Genomic DNA, 21139 nt, shown 5'->3' with positions numbered 1-21139 from the left:
AGTATCTATGTAAAAGAAAATTATCTCCTTAACATGTTGAAATAAATAAAGAAAAAAGTACTTTCAAAAACCCATATTATGAATAAATTGCAGTGGAAGTGGAAAAATATTTTAATCTTAATTGAAGTGAAATTGCTAATTACACATCAAAACTTGTTGATTGTATCTGAAGTCATCATGCTTGGAAAAACAGAAGGGATGAAATCAAAAAGGTTATCACCTGCTCCAAGATATTAGAAAAAGGATAGCAACTTAAAAGAATGTCTATGGAAAAATAATAAAAAGAATTAATATATACAAAAGCATGCAACCATGAAGATGATCAGCAAAGTCATATGAAAATTCTGAAAACAATAATGAAATTCTTATAGCTCTAGAGAGAGTCATACAAAAAAAGCATGAAAGCATGACAGCATATGTCATCATTTCAAATGTGAAAGGGGAGACATAAAATGCTGACACTTCAAAACCATTAGAGGGCATTATAAACAAACATATGCCAATGCATTTGAATATTAGGTAAAATGCACAGAGAACAAATTTCTAGAGAAATGAAACCTCAGAAAATGCTTACAAGGCTCGGTGCCCATAGCTCAGTGGTTAGGGCACTGGCCACTTACACCAGGTCTGGTGGGTTGAAACTGGGTCCAGGGCAGCTAAATAACAATGACAACTGCAGGGGGAAACAAAACAAAACAAAACCTGGCACTGTGGTGGGCACCTATAGTCCCAGCTACTTCAGAGGCTGAGTCAAGAGAATCACTTAAGCCCAAGATTTGAGGTTGCTATGAACTGTGACACTGTAGCGCTCTACTGAGAGCGGCATAGTGAGACTCTATCTCAAAAAAAAAAAAAAAAGAAAAGTTGAGTACTTTTATGTGTATTAAAGAAACTGAATATATAATTTAAAATCTTCCCAAGAACTCACATTTGGTTCCTGTGAATTCTATGAAACACTTAAGGAAAATCTTTGTTGATACTATCTAAACCCTTCTCTAGAAGGGGGGTGGGGAGGGGGGGTGGGGAAAGGGAACCATCCTAAACTACTTGAATTAGTTCACCATGGGCTTTATACTAAAACCCAACAAGAACATTATAAGAAAATGAAATTACTGGCCAATCTCATAAATGAACACATATGCAAAATCAATGAAATGTGTAAGCATGCTAAATTCAGAAATATTTAAAAAGTACTATGCATCTTGACCAAATTTGATTTATTCTGGAAGTGTAAGTTTAGTTTAACAGTCAAAAATGTACCCATATATTTCAACATATTTATAGAAAACGTGAGAAACTTCATGTAAATCTTTTTTTCATGCCCTCCGTTTTAAATCCTCTTGTTCCATGAACCCAGATACAGTACTATTTCTTTCACTATCTCTGAGATTTCGGAGCTTTGTGTAAGCCCTATAACGAAAATATGTCAGCTCTTGAGTGCATGCTTCTTTAGGAAAAACCTACTAACAGCAGGGTCCCTTGAACTACATCCTACAGATCAATCTGACATTACTTTTTCAGCTGTCCCTCCTGAGGTCTCTGAATCTACAAAGAAAAGGAAACAATAATTCTTTTATGGGTATCCTAATTACTGAAATGGAATTGCATAGTATTCTGCCCCCATGTCTGCAGTTGTATGCCTCTTGGCTTGTTGAAACGTTAGAAAAAATGGCAGTTTTATTATGTGTCAGAATCCATTGCAGATCCATTGCAATCCATTGCAAATTTTTTTTAACTGTTTAAAATGTTTTTATTTCTTAGTAGACAGAATTTTAGGAAAAGTCAAATCGACCCAAGGAGCCAGGATCTTCTTTATGTTGGGAGTGGGCCAGCTGGAGCCTCCTCCACTGTCCGGGAGGAGTGTTTCCCTCGAGAATCCTTATGCTGAAAGAAGTCTGTACAGGCACCAAAGGAGATAGAGGCAATGGGGCTCCCAGGGGCCATTTCTCTTTCATCATATCGGTGCTCCCCAATGTGGTCAGAGCCGTCTTTGTACCTATTGATGAGCACGAAGTTGAAAGTCTGTCCAGTCACCCCAGAGTCGCGATCCCCGACGAGCTCTAGAACTGGGATCCATGGCTCCGGAGACAGTGGAAGGCCTGAACACATGTAGGTCAGGCCAGAGTCTCCGTATGTTGCCTGCTTCCTTGGCACGCTGTGCCCCTTCCCAAATACTTGGACCCTGGCCAGGTCACCTGTAAACTATTCCACCTCTTTCTCCAACTCTCAGAAAATCTTGTCCGCCTGGTCTTCTCATTCTGAATTCCTGTCTCTTGAAGTTAATTTAGGTAGAAAGAGACAGTTCCATCTCAAATACAATCTGCTTATTGGGTGGCACGCTATTAGACGGCATTATTTGCCATTTAAATATTATAATAATAGCTAAGGCATGCTACAAACTGATTCTTAATTATTATTTAACTATATATCCTTTTGTCTGATATATTGACAGATAGTTTGATTTTCTAAATCATTACATGCAGTATCATGATCTGGGTAATGTAAAGTTGGCATAAAAAACATGAATAATAATGTTAACATCAAAATGATATTCCTATATTTTTACAACTCTAAAATTGAGAGAAAATGTATACAATTCTGGGTTGTATCTTTTGATAATTAGAAACAGTAGAAACCATATCTATTAACTTACAATGAAGTATTTACCTATTTTTGTCTTTTAATCAAGTTAGACTGAATTTGTGTATAATCCTGGCAATACCTATTGGTTCATTTTTGTGAAGTATCAATTTCCCATTTGGAAAATTGTGACAAGATAGTAGAATTCTGAGAGGATTCCTTGAGATAGCATGCACCTTGTCTGGAGTGATGCCTAATATACTTGATATGCACAATGAATTTGAGTTTCATTCACTTCCTTATGGTACCATAAAATTTCATTTCTGTGTCCCATTTGCAGACTCCAGAAAAGAGTTCCTTAATTGGTCTAATCCTAATATAAACAAGTGTATAGGTGTGGCGAAACCAATCATCTTTTTTTCAATCAATAATGTCAACTCTGTTACATAAATAATAGGGAGAAGTGTTAGTTTCTTAAATCACAAGATACTGTAACCTTGGGGTTGAACTCCTGCTTTAGGCATTGTGAGGAATTGAGTGGATAATTAAAGGAGGAGCAAAGGCAGCAGCTTGACCAGAATTGCACAGGTCCCCCTGTGCAGAGTTAGCACCTCTGGTTCTTGATACACCTGATGAAAGATTCAGTACCTCTTAGGGCATGCCCTGAGAGTCTGCTACTTTAGGCATACCTTTTTTCATTTTTTACTTTAATTGGCTTCAGTATATTCTATTCACATAAATCAAATGAGTTTGGGCTATATATTGTCTCACTATATGACTTTATAAGTCATATAATTCATAATATTAATTTTTAAAATTTTAAGTTGCATCACTGTCTTTTATGAATATTGATTTTTAAATAAATTATAAGATAGGTTAATGGTTTCCTGACGTCATGTAGCATGGTTTGAAACTGACATCTATACCTTAAAATGTTAGTGGATTCATCATATGTTCAATATTGAAAAAAGAAAATATGGGCGGTGCCTGTAACTCAGTGAGTAGGGTGCCGGCACCTTATACTGAGGGTGCCAGGTTTGAACTCTGCCTGGGCCAAACTAAACAAAAAATAGTCCAGCATTAGGATGGGTGTCTGTATTCCCAGCTACTTGGAAGGCTGAGGCAAGAGAATCGCCTAAGCCCAAGAGCTGAAGGTTGCTGTAAGCTGTGTGACACCATGGCACTCTACTGAAGGTGACAAAGTGAAAAAAAGAAAAAAAGAAAATATGAAGATTACATAGACCTAGAAAGAAAAAAGATCAAAACAGATTATCCAATAATTAAACAGTTTGGACATAAAATACCAGGGCCCTAAATCTTATTTTATATGTTCACACACACTTACACACACACACACAGTGCCAGAAATATGTATATATAATTTAAGAAAGGAAAAATCTGTATTAAAATTATAATACTCAAGTCATGGTTTATTTCTGCAATTATAAGAGTTACAAGATACAATATGTGTATACAAGATAACATTATAACATTATATACCAACATTATTGGTATATATTGAGTTTAACAATTTTAATGCAGGTTTTTTTCTTAAAATGTGTATACATTATGGGGGCACTGTGTGTGTGTGTGTGTGTGTGTAATTTAGAATGCTTTTGTATAGGCGAAAAAAATAACCTAAAAAATACATCTGATGTCACGTAAGAATAAACGAAATGGTCAATGATGGCATCCAAGAACCTGGCTCCCTCTGTGTTTTCACTCAGCCATCTTCAGTGGGTTGGCCATACTCCTTAGGCTTTGTTCAGCATACAAGATGCTTGCTGCTCCCAGCTTTGTAGTTTAACACCACCTTGTCCAAAATAATGGTAGCTGGCCGTTCTATTATATCTTATAACTCTTATATTTGCAGAAATCAAACGTGACTTGAGTATTATAATTTCAGCACAGACTTTTCCTCTCTTAAATTATGTATACATACTTTGTGTCCTGGACTACAGACTTTCCCCACAGCCACCTCCCCTCAGCATATTTTCTGTTAAATCCCAGTGATCAGGTCTAAGTAGGGCAACCTTCTTATATTGTCCAAGAAGAATTATGAATATTTCTTTTTTATTCTCAAACACACATTTGGATGATAAATTGTATATCTACTCTCAGTTTAGGTCACATGCCTATGTCTTTGGGATCCTAAAAAAAGCAAGTATACAGTATTTTCAGCCTCTGTCATGGAAAGTGATTCTGCCAAGGGATAAGGGAATGGCTTTGGTGTAAGGAACCAATAATATGAGTCACATTTTCAGCACTAAACAATTTCCAATTTCTGATTATGAAGTTGGACATTGTGCAAATTAGACGAAATCATTTATGTGAAATTTCTCTGGGACAATCTAGATGTCTATGAATGTAAATTAAGGAAGAAATATTAAGGAATAAATTTTATTATTAGAGGAAATTCATTTTTGTCTGCTATTTGAACTATTGGTAATGATGAGATTAGCAACTTCTGTACTTTTTACTCATTTAAAAAACTTTTGATAATATTCTTAATATTTTCTTTTGTTTTTATTTAGAATTAGACCCAGTGACCATACAACTTATGATCCAAACAGCTCAACCAACTTTTGGCCATCTGACAGATGTAAGTAAAATGTTCAAATTATAATAAGTAGTAACGATAATTAAATCCAAGTGTTTATTATGTTTTAATGTCTAGTTACCTTCCTCCTAAAATGACTACACTCTTGTCTACTCTAGAAAATAATGGGATAAGACATTTGTGAAAGTTCTTATTAATGACCCACCTGCCTATTTATGTGTCTTAATTTTACTTATGATAATATTTTTGGTAACATGAATATTTATAACAGACTACAAACATTTTCATAGCCTGTCTCAGCAAAAGTGTAGCTGTCATAAACCTTACTTAAAAGAGTTTTGCATTTTTAAGGAGAAATTTAAACATTTCAACAGATATTTCAAAGGTCATTTTGTGTTTTTAGTTTTGGCATGTCTATTTTATGTTAATAAAATATTACTTATAGTTGCTACAAACACACTTTATGCCAATATTTATAAAATTTATATTTATCACATGCTTGTAGAATATATGAAGAAACACTAAGCTTTACTTCATGTTAGAATATTTACTTAGCTTATGCAGGAATATTTAATAATTTATGCAAGAAATGTTATTGAAGGAGTTGATAATGTAATGAAGACTATGGAGTACAGTTAGTTAATAGTATTCCAGAGGAGTCTGAAGATGCTCTGATGGTCTGATAGTATTGCTATTCACCAAAAGAAAGCAGAATCCCAATGGACTAACCATTCACAGGCCCCATGTGTGGAGTGGGGATTGTAAAAGGTGGTAGACTATGATTTGTGATATGAGAAAATGGTGCAGAAGACCGCAGGAGAAGGGTACAGATCAGTTTTAACCAAACAGGGTCTTTAAGGAACAAAAATACCTACAGGGAGTTTTTAAAGACTAACTTGTTTATAGTGTGGTACTGAATGCCAGCCCTCCCCTTTGCCTCCCAACAAAATCCTTGGTGAAACCCGTCTGACTCACTTTGATATTTTCACCCTTTGCTTACGGCTGCATTTGAAAACATGTTAAGTCCTCCTTTAAGACATAAGTGTAGTGAGAACAGAAGTTTCCTCAAAAGAGGGAGTACCTGGGTTACATTTTGAGAAATGATGTATTTTGGATTAAATCATCATGATGAAAGTCAAGCAATTGTGTTTTATCACCATGGTTGCCCAATGACACAGCAGCAGTGTTGGTATGAGTGGTATGTTGTATATGGTGTTTGGTCTGTAACTCTGCACAGTGGGACCTGTCTAATCCTGGCCAAGCTGCCGTGTGCTACTCCTTTTATTATCCACTCAATTCCTCACGATGTCTAATGCGATAAGTTCATAAAAAAGGGACAGTGTGGGATGACCTCTACCAAACATCAATGCTAGCTGTTTGTACCAATAACAGTTGCATATTCCCTGAACTTAAGTCCTACCTACCAAGCTTTACTGATGCGAATCGAACTTTGATTCAAATGACAGAGACAAATCCAGAGTTGAGGAAAGATAATTGGTAAATAAGCAATCAGCTTGGGATAGGAATGTTAAGAGTCTCCAGTACCCTACTTTGGGGAGGATTTTAAGCCAAGAGTCAGTGGAACACTGGGTATCAAGGTAAATCTTGACTGTTGTCCTCATCTTGAAAAGATTTTGTTTTTGTTTGGCGGGGGGTGGGGAGAAAGCAAGAGGAGGAAGACAGACAGATATTATTTTCTGTAGGAAATATATCAGTGATAGAATGTCATCTACCAGGCTTGGTGGGGACAGGAAATGCTAGAAAAGGGCTAACTAGCTGGAAATGCCGTCTTTTTGAGAAAAAAATCTCAATTGGGCTTCTCAGGGATCTGAGCATAACAAGAAATGTGATATATCAGGGGAACAGACATTTGAAAGGCAGTGGAAAAAAGTGAAGTGAAGCCAGAAGAAAGAAAATCCTAGGTTGGAAGTGTGTCTAGAGAAATTTGAAAGAAAATAGACATTTCCAATTAAATTCTTTGAAGTAATTTGCAGTGTCAGGTTTGAAGTAAATCATCTTCTGTTTTCCTTCAAATCTTTAATTGCATAGTGATGATCTTGATGTGAATAGATTTTTTTTTTTTTATCCTGAGTGGAAAAAAATGCCAGCTACAATTCCCAGTTTGGTAGAGACAAGAACAGATGCACGGTATACCTAAGTCAACCACATCTGTGTTGGACCGGGAAAATTAAAATGAAAAACACTTTATTCTGGCAATGTGTTCATTTTTTATTCTATATTGTCACTACATTGTTTTGTGACAGTTCTCAAGCTGTGTTGAGCTTTTCTTTCCAGGGCATCCATTTCTGTATTCTGCAAAAGCTAGCATTATTTTGTTAACTAGTTTTGGCAGAGTCAAAATGAAAAGAACAAATTACATACCCGAATAAGACACCTACTGTATGCTCTTTTGATGCTCTTTTCACTTTTTGGTTAGAATTTTTCCCCAGACTCAGAATTATTTTGACAGGATTATAAAAATGAGGACTCCTAGCCATAGCTCAGTTTTAGTGATATAATTATCAGATGTTTAAATAAAGCCAGTTTTTTACCTGTGGTGCCATCAAAAGCCAGCTTCATGAATAGAATCTCCCTCCCCACTCACCTGTTTAAATAGTGTTTAATTCTCTTGTGTTTGCTTCTAAAATTTTTATTGTTTTACATTTCACAATGGATCTCTATTCAATTTGGAATTAAGTTGTCTATGATGTAAATTTAAGGTTAAGCTGTTTTTCCTTATTGATAACAAATTTTCCCAGGCCCATGTACTGAAAAAGTCATTCTCTACCCAATGAACTGCATTGTTATCACTGTTACAGATTAGGTGATTGCCCATGTGTAAGTATATTTATTCTCTCTTTTATAAAACAGATGCATTTGTCTATCACCACATCAACACCATGATAACAAGTGTAGAGGCTCTATATAAATCTTGATTATTTTGGTGGAATAAATCCTGACACTTGTTTTTCATCTTCAGGATTACCTTATTAGGTCTCTTCTCTTTTGAGTTTATAGTTAGATTTTAGAATCAATTCACTTGTCAACATCCACAAAATAACCGGAAACTTTAAGGTTTTTTTCCTCTGCTTGTCAGTTTTACTTTGATGTGCTAAAATAGTTTTGGTTTTATTTCTGCTTATTTTGTTTCAATTTAAATGCTTTTTGAATCTGTGAAATTATGTCTTTCATTAGTTTCAGTAAATTTTCAGCATGTATTTTATCAAATATTTTTTGCCCCATTTACTTTTCCTTCCTTTTAGGCTTCATTAAAACATATAGGAGATTTTTTCACTGTGTGGTATTCTATGCATTTTTCTGTATTTCTTATTCTTTTTATCTCTACTTCAGTTTAAATATTTTTCATTGCTCTTCCTTCCAGACTACAAATCCTATCTTCTGTTGTTTTTAATTTGCTATACAATTATTTATTGAGTTTTTAATTTCCAGTCCTATGGATGCTGATTACTAGGTGACATTTTACATATTTCATACTTTTGGTTTCTCTTTTCTACTATTTCCTTGAACATTTAATCAAAGTTACTTTAAATTTCTGGTCTGCTAACTTCAATATCTGAATCATCTGTGCTTCAAGATATCTAATTTTTCTTTTTTTAATCTTTGTCTTTTGTCATGTAGTCCTGCTTATTGGTATGGATAAGTTGACCGAAATTTCAACTTTCAATTGAATACTAGATATTTTGTACAAAATTGTATGGCATAGAAACCTTTGAATTTAATTAAGCCTCATTTTGAATGTTTTGTTGTTGCTGTATTTTCTTTGGGGATTTTAGACATAAATTATTTTCCTAGGCCAATATCCAGAATAGTTTGCCTTATATTTTTTTTCTAGAATTTTGTTTTTTATTAAATCATAGTAGTGTACATTAATACTGTCCTGGGGTATAGTGTACTGTTTCTATATACATTTTGAAATACTTTCATCCAACTGGTTAATCTTCTAAAATTTTTATGGCTTCAAGTCTTATGTTTAATTCTTCAATCCATCTTATGTTAATTTTTATATATCGTGAGAGATCGAGATCCAGTTTCATTTTTTTTCACATGGCTATCCAATTTTCCCAGCACCATTTATTGAATACAATGTCCTTTTCTTGGTGTACGTTTTTGTCTGCTGTGTCAAAAATCATTTAGTTAGAGCTACATGGAAAGGAAACATCAACAGAGTTAATAGATAATAAGAAAAAATATTACCAAACTATGTATACTAAAAGGGGTCAGACTCTACAAATAACTCAAGCAAACCAGCATGAAAAAAACAAATAACTCCATCAGAAAGTCAGTGAAAGATATGAACAGCTTTTTTAAGAAGATTAGATAAACAGCCAACAAACATGATAAAAAGCTCAACATCACTAAACATCAGGGAAATGCAAATTAAAACCATAATTCATACCACCCGACCTCTTTTAGAATGTTCATTTTTAAAAAGTCAAAACCCACTAGATCTAGTCCTTTGAAAAGGGAATGCTTACGCACTGTTGGTGCAATGTAAACTAGTACAACCTGTACGGGAAACAGTATTGATATTCCTCAAGAACTCAAAGTAGACCTACCATTTACTCCAGCCATCCCACTACTGGGCATCTACTCAAAAGAAGAGGAGTCATAGAAAAGATACCCATACTTGAATGCTTATCACTGCACAATTTGTAGTTGTAAAGATATGGAATCAACCTAACTGCCCATCATCTGGGGGATGGATAAAGAAAATATGGTTTGTATATACCAAGGAGTGCTTACTTGGGCCTAAAAATGAATGAATTATTATCTTTTGCAGCAACTGTGATGAAACTGCAGACCACTGTTGTAAATGAAGTGTCTCAGGAGTTGAAAGCAAATAATACATGTTCAAACTTATAAATGGGAGCTAAACAAAGGGTATAAATGATCATAAGCCCTGTCATCAACATTAAACCTAAGGATGAGGGATAAACATCTACCTATTGAGTATAATGCACACTATTTAGAGCAAGTACACTATAAGCCCTGACTTCTTCAGCATTATACTAACTATGCTACTAACACAGAACACTTGTACTCCCTGAATATATTGAAATGAATAAATTTTTATAAACAAAGAATGAAACATTCCAGCTGAAAAAAAAAATTGTGCAGACTTCAACTTTTCTATAGCAAAGAGATGGAGTAGGGTACAATCACATTAACCATTAAGGGAAAGTTGAGGTTGTATCACAAGTCTGGTAAGCCTAGTCTGCTTCTCCTTTGCCCCTGTTACTCTCCAGGTTTTTAAGTGGACTTGGGAAACATCAGTGGGCCCCACTCCCAACAGTTCCTGAACTTGAAATTTGTCTCTTGAGGGAAGACTGATGAAAGCTCAGCTTTTTCCCAGTGGGTTTTAACTTAGCTTTTGAGCCTCTTGACCTACACAGACATCTTGAGGGATCAATTGACCATGTGTTAAAGGTCCCTTAAAGTCTCGAATTTTGTCTCCATGGACACGTTAGACCACATAAAACTCAACTAGTTACTCTGTTCCCCAGTATTGTCCCTCTGTACAGGCAGATCCCTAGAGCTATATCAGCATGTAACCTTAAAGTAGTGAAATTAGTTCCACAGTGATTGTTCAGCTTTTCCAGATTAGTAGGTCTTTATGACTTCATGGAATCAGCAGATCTCTTAAGCCTTTAAAGACATAATTTTCCCCACAGCTTTTCTAATTATGCTCGGCAGGGGCAATGATCTACCATGCACTAACCAACTCTTCCCAGAAGCAAAAGTCAGTCTGAATATATTTTCCTGAAAAATGGTTAAGTCTGTTAGTTAAGTAAATTTAATTTTATATTCCCTTTTGTCCTACCACTTTATCATGTTTAAATTCTTTATCTGTCTAAAGGATATGCCTAATTCAAAGTACATTGTTTAGGAAGTGACCGAGAGTATTTTGAATGAATGGCTCAAGACTGCCTATCAACTCTTCATATGTGAACAATTGAAATAGAGCCTCCAGGGCAACCAAATGCTTTCCACCACAGGAATAGTTTTACATGAGACAAGGAACTATTATATCTTTTCAACATGTATATTCCAAGATTGTGTGATAAGCATGAGATGGAAAAATCTTTTTTACTCCCTTTATTCTTTATGGAAATGTTAGACTTCGAAGAATGTATTTGGCCACCATGATGTCATAAATAAATGAGGCTGCTGGTGAGCAATGGATGTATGATAGGTTATATGATAAAATGTGTAAAGTATGTTTTTTTTACAGAAATTTGGAGACTGGATTTTGGTTTGGGGTGGACTCACCTGAGTTAGAAAAGTAATGGAATGACTAAAAAAAAAAGGAGAGAGAGAGAACGTTTAAAACATAAGTTAAGTTCAATATTTGACCAAATTAATACTGAGTTTTATTTTCAAGATGGAATGTTATATTCAGAAAAATATATTAGGAAGCATAAAGCTAGTTATTTTTAAAATGGAAAACATAGATGGGGTGCTTTATAACTGGTGAAGAGACATTCTGTCATTACTCGAGCTAAATCAAGTTAGTAATAGAACAATTATATTTAATTTTAAACATAAATATCAAAAATTTTATTCTAGATATTTAAGACATGTAGCAAATTGGAAGGAGAAGGAAAATTAAGATGTACCTTTTTGGTTCATCTGTGAACTTGTTATTTTCTGAAATTACATGAAAATCTATGCAAAAACGTGTATGTGTTACACCCAAAAGGAATGATTAAATAAATCATTTAATCATTTAATCATTTAATCAAAAGGAATGATTAACTAAATACTCTTCAAAAAAGTCCTATAATTATTGTTCCAGGGTTTCCCCTATTTCACACGATAGCACTCAGGGACATAGCAGCAGTGAGGCAGGGGACACAGACAGCCAGGAGAACACAGGCAGGCCCAAGTCCATGCTCCTGGCATCCATCTCTTACCTGAGTGATTGACATGTGCAAACACAAAAGGGGAGGGGGGGATTTGGGGGCACCTCACCTAATGTGCCTGATGCAATGGTACATTTCAAAACTGTTAAGAAAAGAGCATAATCATGATGGATGTGTTATTTAGTTCAATGTAAGCATTCCACATTGTATATCAAATCAGTACACTGAACCCCATAAATGCATCAACGTACACAGTTATGATTTAATAAAAACAAAACTAAACCAAAAAAAAGACAATGGGATAGCAAAATGGAGGAAGCTTGTTGGTACATGGTTCCTTTATCCCATAAAGTATGTGGTGTGTTTCTTTTCTAGCTTTTTTTAGCATTTGACTGGGTGATAGTTACAGAGTGGACTGAACTTTAAAAGAGCGGAGAGGACTTATTTACAATTTCTAATATTTTTCCTATCTAATCTATTCAACAATATATGAGCCTCAGTATGGAATATATAGCAGGGTCACATGTGGAAATTTTTGAAGTTATGTTTGCTCTCCCATTACATTTTCCAGTTTCTACTTCAGGATATTTGAAATGGATGCCAGATACCTACATTTTTAAAGTTTCATAAGAGATTACACGAAAATTCCTTTCAAAGTTAGGAACATTTTCCTGGAATCAATCCCAAAACTTTTATTAAAAGAATTTCTCTGTTGTTTGATTCTGAAATAAATGGCAAACTAATTTTTAAAGGCTTTAACCAAATCCAGGTTGACCGTTCAGTGTACGTCCTTTTCTTTATCAGATCCCTTACCTTTCAATGGATGATGACAATATTATTTTAGTTCCATAGCTCTTAAAACAATTGGTTTTATACTAGATAACAAAAAGTGAAATAACTGTATCAGAAAAATCTGTCAGGAAAAATAACCTGAAAATAACAGTCACTTATTTTCAGTCAGTGGAGAATCGGTGATTAAGAATTTTCTAAAGAATATTCTATAAAACTTCAAAAATCAACTTCTTATGCACAATATAGAGAATGAAGCTATAATATAAATGATTGAACTTTTGTTGAAAGTGATATTGTATCTCCTTTTATTTACTTGTCCATATGTGTATTTGCACACATATGCACACAGTTAGGACAGCCCCCAAACAATGAAACATATAAAACCTCCTGGTTGAGATACTAGTTTGTGGTCAATTTGGGGATTAAGGCATATTATCTCCTAGTTGCATCTATCTGGATTTGATTTCTTTGGCTTTTGCTGAATTGTGTTTTGTGCGATAGCATAGCCTAGTTTGAGAATGTTATTACAAGAAATGTCAAAGCTCTTCTGACTTTATTGCACTGTAAGAAAACATAGGTGCTGACATTAATTTCTAATATTCTTTTTATTAAGACATATGGGTCATGGATTTATGTTTATGCTGTCAAAAATGGGTCTTGTGAATAACAACTTGGTTTTCATTTCAAGCATACTATGACCTATTCATTGAATTATGGATACTTCTTTTTGTTGACTACGAGAAAACTTTGGGCTAAATGTGTGAATATTTGGCATGTTCTCAGTGTACTCCTCTCACTTCTGATAATCATCTCATTTTCCTATCTTTATTTTCCTCTTGTCTTAATTTTTTAGTCGGTCTTTATTTATTTTGCAGTGTTACATATGTTTTTATTAAAAAATCGTTTTAAAGATACATTTCTAACAGAAAAAAAATAAACTAAATGTACATTCATTATTTCCTAGCACCAATCATCTAATTTAAATCATTGCAACATTACTCAATGTAACCAGGATGGTGTAATCTTGCAGTGTTATTCTCTTGATTCCTAGTGTGTTATTTTATATCTGCTTCATATAAAATTGTAAAGCAATATAAAAATAGCCAAGAGTACTGCCAAAGAACTTTAGAGAGTGTTTTTAATTTATTCATTTTCTTAATCTATTAATTAACAAAATATGATAAAGGAGAATGGAGAGGTAGAATAACAATACTATTAATATAATAAGAAAATATTTTAATTAAACAGATAAAAAAGACACTTGCCTTTAGATCGCTTCTGAATGGACTCAATAGGTCAGCACTTAATTTATCGTTTATTATGATCAATTTATTCTATTACATTTCTACTCGTATATACCATGATTGCAGTGGATAATTCATCCTGCATAATACATTATTTTTAAATTTAAATTTAGACTGAGATACTCTCTAAGAGAAATACAGATAAAAGCTAGAAACAGAGGAACTTTTTACATGTCTAGTATGACTATCTCACTTTATATTCTACCAAATAAATTATGAAAATAAATCTTAAGAAGTAAAAAAAAAAAACCAAATTTTATGTTACAATTTGAGAATTGTTCTGCTTCTTATTTGAGCAAATGTTATGGTCTCTTAAAATTTTTTTTGACTTAATATTCTTTTCATTTCATGCATAATCATTGTGAGAGGTTATATGTTTTTAATCACAGTTTCCCAGAAGAAAAAATAATATAAAGCAAATTTGTAGAATGTGGCAATGATTTATCCTTTTAAATGAAGTTTTCAAGTTTTCTAAAACTGTTTCACTTATTGCAGCAATTTTTTTTGCATAAACAATTTAAAAACAATAAGGAGTATTCGAGGTTCTCTGTAATTAATAAGGTTATAGTTTTGAAAGTAAATAAGAGAGCCATTCTATTAAGTTTATGGTTAAACCAGCATTTTTGTCCTTTACTGATGTGTGTAAGGTACAATATATTAATGCTCATGAAATACACAGAGCACAGAGAGCGATGGCAGATTGTTCAATTCGTGTTTATTAGTTGATGCATAATTCGTGTTGTTAGATTTTTTCCTATTGCACCCTTAAGTAAATTATGTACAAATAATAAAATCTGCATTTAACAAAATGACAGAGTTTACCAAAGTTGTATTACTTACTTTTGCTGACAACCCCCAGAGAGCTAATGACCTATAAATTTTCACCATAATTGCCTTAACTCTTATAGTAGAAAAATAAAGTTACCATATGAACTATGTATTTTCTTCATTATTAGGGTGTAAATGGACAGGTCATAATGGTAGCCACTCTGACTAGCCATTCAGTGCTCATCACTTTTGTAGATCTGATGACTTTCTAATGGCTAGGCATTTATTTTCAGAACCGAAGCCTTCAATTCTAAGGGGAAAAATATATATAATTTCCTACTTAATGATAGGATTATATTTTCTATCACCATTTTCTTTACATTTTAAAGTATTAATGTTCTTATTTAGAGAGCTTATAAATATTCAAAGTGTTTGACTTATTAAAGTCTATTTGCACATATTTTCCCATGGAAATAATATTAATTCATCCAATCTGTGAGCATAGGATGTATTTCCCTTTTTTGTATATTCTCTTCAATTTCTTTTATCAATGTTTTATTGTTTCCTTTGTAGAGATAATGCCCTTTTTTGGTTAATTTATTCATAGATTTTTTTTATAGCTATTATAACTGAGATTGCCATCATGATATTTTTTACAGAATGACCACTGTGAGCATACATAAACACTACTATTTTTTAATGTTGAGTTTTTGTCTGTAACTTTACTGAATTTGTTTATTAGTCCTAAAAGTATTTTTGTTGAGTTTAGGTTTTTCTAAATATAGGATCATGTTGCCAGCTAATAAGGATAATTTGAATTCTTCTTTCTAATTCTGGATGCCCTTTATTTGTTTCTCAGACTTAATTGCCTTGGGTTGGACTGCAGATAGAAGTAATGGAAGCGGGCATTCTTACCTCAGTCCTGATCTGTTCAATATGATAACTAGCTTTGGGTTTGTCATTACAGCTTTTATAATATTGAGGTGTGACCTTTCCATGTTTACTTAATTGAGCTTTTTTATCATGAAGGGACATTGAATTTTATCAAATGGTGTTTCAGCATTTACTGCAATGAGTATGGGGTTTTTGTTCTTGATTCTGTTTATGTGATGTATCAAGCTTACTGATTTGCATATGTTGCAGCATCTTTGCATCTCTGGGATGAATCTCTCTTGATCATACTAAATGATCTTTTTAATGTACTATTGAATTCAGTTTGCTTGTATTTTAGTTATTTTGGCATCTATGTTCATCAAGAATATTGACCTTGTAGTTCTTTTCTTTCTCTCTCTCTCCCTTTCCCTCCCTCCCTCCCTTCCTTCCTTCCTTCCTTCATCAGGCCCTCTGGTTTTGCTATCAGTGTAATGTGGCCTGAATGAACAAGTCAGGAAAAATCCCTTCCTCTTCAATTTGTTAAATTGTTTGAGTGGAATTAGTATTAATTCTTCTTTAAATGTCTGGTAGAATTCACCAGTGATGGCATTAGGTCTTGGACTTCTTTTTTTTTTCTTTAATATGGGAGATTGCTTCAATCTTCAATCTTATTTATTATTATTGGTCTGTACACATTTCTTGTTTCATTCTTGGTTTTTGTGTTAAGTTTTCACTTATCAAGTATCTATATCTACTTAACTATATATAAATTATACATAATTTGTCTATATCTCTCTGTAGATTTATTTGTTTATAGATAGTTACATCTTTTCTGATGTCCAGAGATTCTTCAATCCATGACTTCATACTTTTGTTAATATGGAGAAATTCTCTGCCAGTAATTCTTAATACTTCTATTTGAATATATATATATGTACACATATGTTCTATATATATGTATGTATTTGTTTCTGGGATTTTGGTAACAAGTATATTAGGTCTATTCAATATGTTTTTTAATGCTTATTCTCTTTTCAGTATTTTTAACTTTTTCTTTTCTATCTGCTACCACTCAATATTTTATATTGCTATGTTTTCCAGTTTACTAATATATATTTTGCTCTTGCTGATTTTCTTTTAAATCCATATAGTGAGTTCTTTGATATTTGTTTTTAAAATTCCACATTTCTGTCATATTCTTTATATTTTTATCCATTAAATATTATTGCTATTTTAAAATCAATTTTAATATCAATATTCAAGTATTCCAGTGAGCCCTCTGTGTAATACTATAATGTGTACTTAGGCAGCAGGAGATTTTAAAACAGACATAAGAAGGCGATGTGTGTGTTGACCAGTTTGATGGAAGTATTTCAGATTGCATGTGAAAACCCCACACCGTACCCCAGAAGTGCATTAATGTACATAGTTACCATTCAATTAAAAAAAAAAAAAAGAAGGCGATGTGATGATGGAAGCAGAGGGAGAAAAGACAATATAATATGGGGCCACAAACCAAGGAATAAAGAGTGCTCGCCTAGAGCCTAAGGAAAGAGTACAGCCCCTCGGAAATCTCAATTGTGGTTTAATTAATAGAATTTTTGACTTCTGCTCTCCTAAAATGTAAGAGAATGATTTACAAGAAGTTTGTGTAGTTTGTTAAAGTAGTCATAGGACATTAATACAGGTACTTTTAACTCAGTGCTGGATTTTGTGTCAAAAATATTATAGAGGCTCTGCAAGACATTATCTTGTTCCAGAGACAATTTGATCTTTCTTTTTTTCTAATTGATGGAAGTGTTGTGGGAAGATAACTTAGATTTAATGAAGACTTTGTTTCACATTGTCCTCTTTGGTGTCTCTTTCATAAACATGTGGTGTCTCATTTATAAGAATTGCACTTTCTCCATCTTGAAACTATCCATTCAGTTGGTGACATGAGGTTCAAAATTATTAAATTACAGTTCTTTTCTTCAAGAGAGAGCCTTAAACATAACTAACATTACTACTCGTGATACAACAGCAAAGTTGGTCCATTTTGTGATAGTTGGGAGGTACTATGGAGTTCCTCAAATCTTCAAGTTTTCAATCTTTTCTCCACATTCTGAAAATTTAGAATATTTGTCTTTTCAGATTGTATTGCAGGCAGTGGAGATCATGTGGCCTAGTTCTAGCCAATGAAAGCTTTAGAAGTGTTCTCTGAAGAGGGTTGATTCTAACAAAATAGACATATCAGTAGGAAAAACGTTTGCATTTCTCCTTCTTCTATTCCACAACACAGGCCATAGTGTGATCATGCTATCAACAAAAAGGTGTAGCAAGAAAATAACAAGAGATTGTTTTCTTGAGTACATCCGTGAATCAGACAGCCAACCTACAGACTTCGCATATCATTAATCTAATTAACCTCAGTTTTCTTTGAACTGCTTAAGTAGGACCAGAATATATCCTTACTGGAAACAAGGGGACAAGAGGTGATTCTGCCAGTAAAAATTAAAAAGAAACACAGAACGAGTGAATCAACATGTAGAATATACATGTATGTAAGCTTAGAAGAATGATGGTTATGCTAGAACACAGGGAGGTGACCTGCACTTGGAGTAACATGAGGCATTAACTTCATAAGAAAAATAAGACAAGATTGAAATAGAGATAATAGGACAGATTTATATGGAACAGCAGGCTGGGAAGTGACTTGGTATCATGTTTGCAAAAGGCTTGATTTGTATGTATTTGGATCTCCTCCTAACATCATTAAGATGCTATTGGGATTTTTTTTTTAAAGTAGGAATTTATATAATCTGTGGTCGAGATAAATAACTCATATGGAAAACAGACTACAGGTATGAGTACAGAAAGGGTTTGATGCTGGTTATGAGTCTAAGGTGTGCTTGGTTCAGTGGAGTCAAAACATGTATATTAAAATACTATAAATGTGTCTTCAGTAATGGAATTCAAATATACTCTACAAACTTCAATTATGGCAAGGGCCTTTGATATTTTTAGAAGAATATCTATCTCCATGTACAGTTACAAATGGTAACATCAACAAGAGTCCTCTTGTTTGGAGTCCCAGGTTTTAGTCTGTTGTCCTATTTTATTTTATTTTTTCTCTTGACCTGACAGAGCTCCAGTTGATTGAACTTCTGGGCACAGAACAAGGGACATCTGTTCAGTTGAACTTTTTGTAATTGATATGTTAATTAAAAATGACTTTTGGCTTTTAGCATTTTGTTTATTTTTCATAATACATATGCCTTGTGGCATTTCACAATGGGTATTGGCTTATAAATATCAAATACAAATAAACAAAGCAAGCAATTCATTATCGCTTTCGAATTTGAACTTAAAGTTGTACATGATGTAACTCTAAGTATTTTCTTTCACCTTTCTCTGGCCAGAAAATTCTGGGATTTCCTCCAGAATAAAGATCAGCTCAGTGGGAGTCAAGCATCTGTCACATCTGGACTATCTCAATGGAGCCTGGTCAGTGTGCACAGAGGCCATGTGAAGGTTGCAAATTTCATAAAGTGTGGCAGTCTTCTTGTGTCTTGCAGCCAAAAACCCAAGCATATTACCCAGTTCCCTACATTCTGATGCAGTGTTCTGGTACATTATTTTTTATTACTCACACTAATACCAACCACAAAATAATCAGGTAAAATTTAGGCCAGGCCTGAAAGTTATTCAGCAAACCTGTGGAATTTAAGAGAAGGGAGAACTCCAGCCCTTCCTTTGGAATTATGACTTTTAAAGAAAGATGTGATACGTGTGTGTGTGTGTGTGTCTTGTTGGGAAAATAGTTGAGCTATAGATAATAATAATAGAATATAATCATGGAACAACAACAAAAACTACAATGCATTTCCATGCTTGTGTGTATAACCTGATAGGAGATTTTGTTTTTTCTGTTTTCTTTTCCTATCCAGCTTCTAGGAAAGGGGTTTTCTGGAAGGGAGCTGAGCTTTAAATGTTTTATATTGTACAACAGGATATTGACAAAAAGAGGGTTTCATATTTCATAGACATAGATAAGTTGAGATGTAGATGGCGGCACAGGTAAAGTGATCTAAAAGGGTTACATTTACACTTCCAGGTTAAACACGTTTTATGTTTCGGCATAAACACATCACTAGGGTTCGTCTGAAAGTATGTATGTATAAGTAATGTGTAGTAAGATGAAAATAATTAGATTAACATGATTAGAATAATCAAATTGTATTTTAACATATAATTTTGTTATAATTCTAGCCATAATAAAGCAAGTCTGAAATTGCTGATTCATTTACTTCTCATTATAAAAGCAAAAGTACTTTATTGACCTGCAAAAATAACTAGTTTTAAAAATAAAACAAATGATTATATTTATGAGATTTAATTTATTCTGAATTTTATAAAACATAATGAAAGGACATACTTTAAATGATTATAATTTTGAAAAGATGAATATCAAGCAAAACCAACTTACCTTTTTAGGAATGTTATATTAAAATGTCAAAAGCAGTCATTTTTGTGCTGAAGATTTTGTCTGTATTATTTAACAGACTTCTACGGAATACTTAACATTTAAAAAATTGTTTGTCTTACTTTCTGGGGAATAAAAGAATTAAAAATAAATAAGAAAACTTTATCTGTTTACTGGATTTTGTATTTTAGGATGAAGTTCATAATACCTTAATGGAATGAATGGTAGTAAAATTTCAGCCACTTTAATGTGTGACAATTTTCTTTTGTCTATAGCAGTAATATACTTGATCATCAGCAAAACTGCTAGTAACTGTACTGCTTTACACAGTTTATTTAAACTTTATAATAAGCCTATGACATATAAAGGATTATTATTCCCATTTTACAGATGAAAAATCTGAGACTCAAGAGAATCAAAAACTTACCTAGTGCCATACAGCTCACAGGGCTGGAAATGAAGTTTACAGCCACACCTGTCTACCTGATTTTAAATGGAATTCTTTTAAACTCTACAAAGCTCTTCTCTGTACTGTTTCCAGAGCGATCTATTTAAATAAACAATATGTATAATAATTACAGCTTCCATGCTTTTCATTTTTCCAGTAACTGCTACTTGCTCACAGAAGAAAATCTAAATCTTCAAACATGGTTTGCAAATAGATAAGCTCCTGCCCGTTTCTTCTGCCCCCTTCCTTGAACACTTTAAAAACCTCTTCTCCTGCCATACTGAATTTCTTGTTTGTTGGTTTGAGGATCTGTGTATTTGCTTATGCTGCTTGCTCTGCCTTGAATATCCCTCTTTACTTGTTCATCTTGTGACATACACATGAGTCACAAGTTTTGAGACAGACTATGATATTGTCCATTATTTCACTTCTGAGAAACATGGTCAACAGCATTCTTTCTGATTC

The 21139-nt window shown here is 33.5% G+C and overlaps 1 protein-coding gene and 1 pseudogene across 1 annotated transcript in view; one reads left to right on the top strand and one right to left on the bottom strand.

Annotated features, from left to right (window-relative positions):
• Positions 1–21139, top strand: part of CNBD1 (cyclic nucleotide binding domain containing 1) — a 403074-nt gene that overhangs the window by 357023 nt on the left and 24912 nt on the right. Inside the window, exon 11 of the mRNA XM_023518062.1 lies at positions 5115–5182. Coding sequence (XP_023373830.1) covers positions 5115–5182 — 68 coding nt within the window. The remainder of the gene's footprint in view (positions 1–5114; positions 5183–21139) is intronic.
• On the bottom strand, positions 1751–3279 carry LOC111727872 (annotated as a pseudogene).

Source organism: Otolemur garnettii, unplaced genomic scaffold, assembly GCF_000181295.1.
Source record: "Otolemur garnettii isolate 467f Iridium unplaced genomic scaffold, OtoGar3 scaffold00004, whole genome shotgun sequence".
Taxonomy (NCBI): Eukaryota; Metazoa; Chordata; class Mammalia; order Primates; family Galagidae; genus Otolemur; species Otolemur garnettii.
Note: the sequence above shows the minus strand (reverse complement) of the source record. Positions and strands in the feature narration are given on the sequence as shown.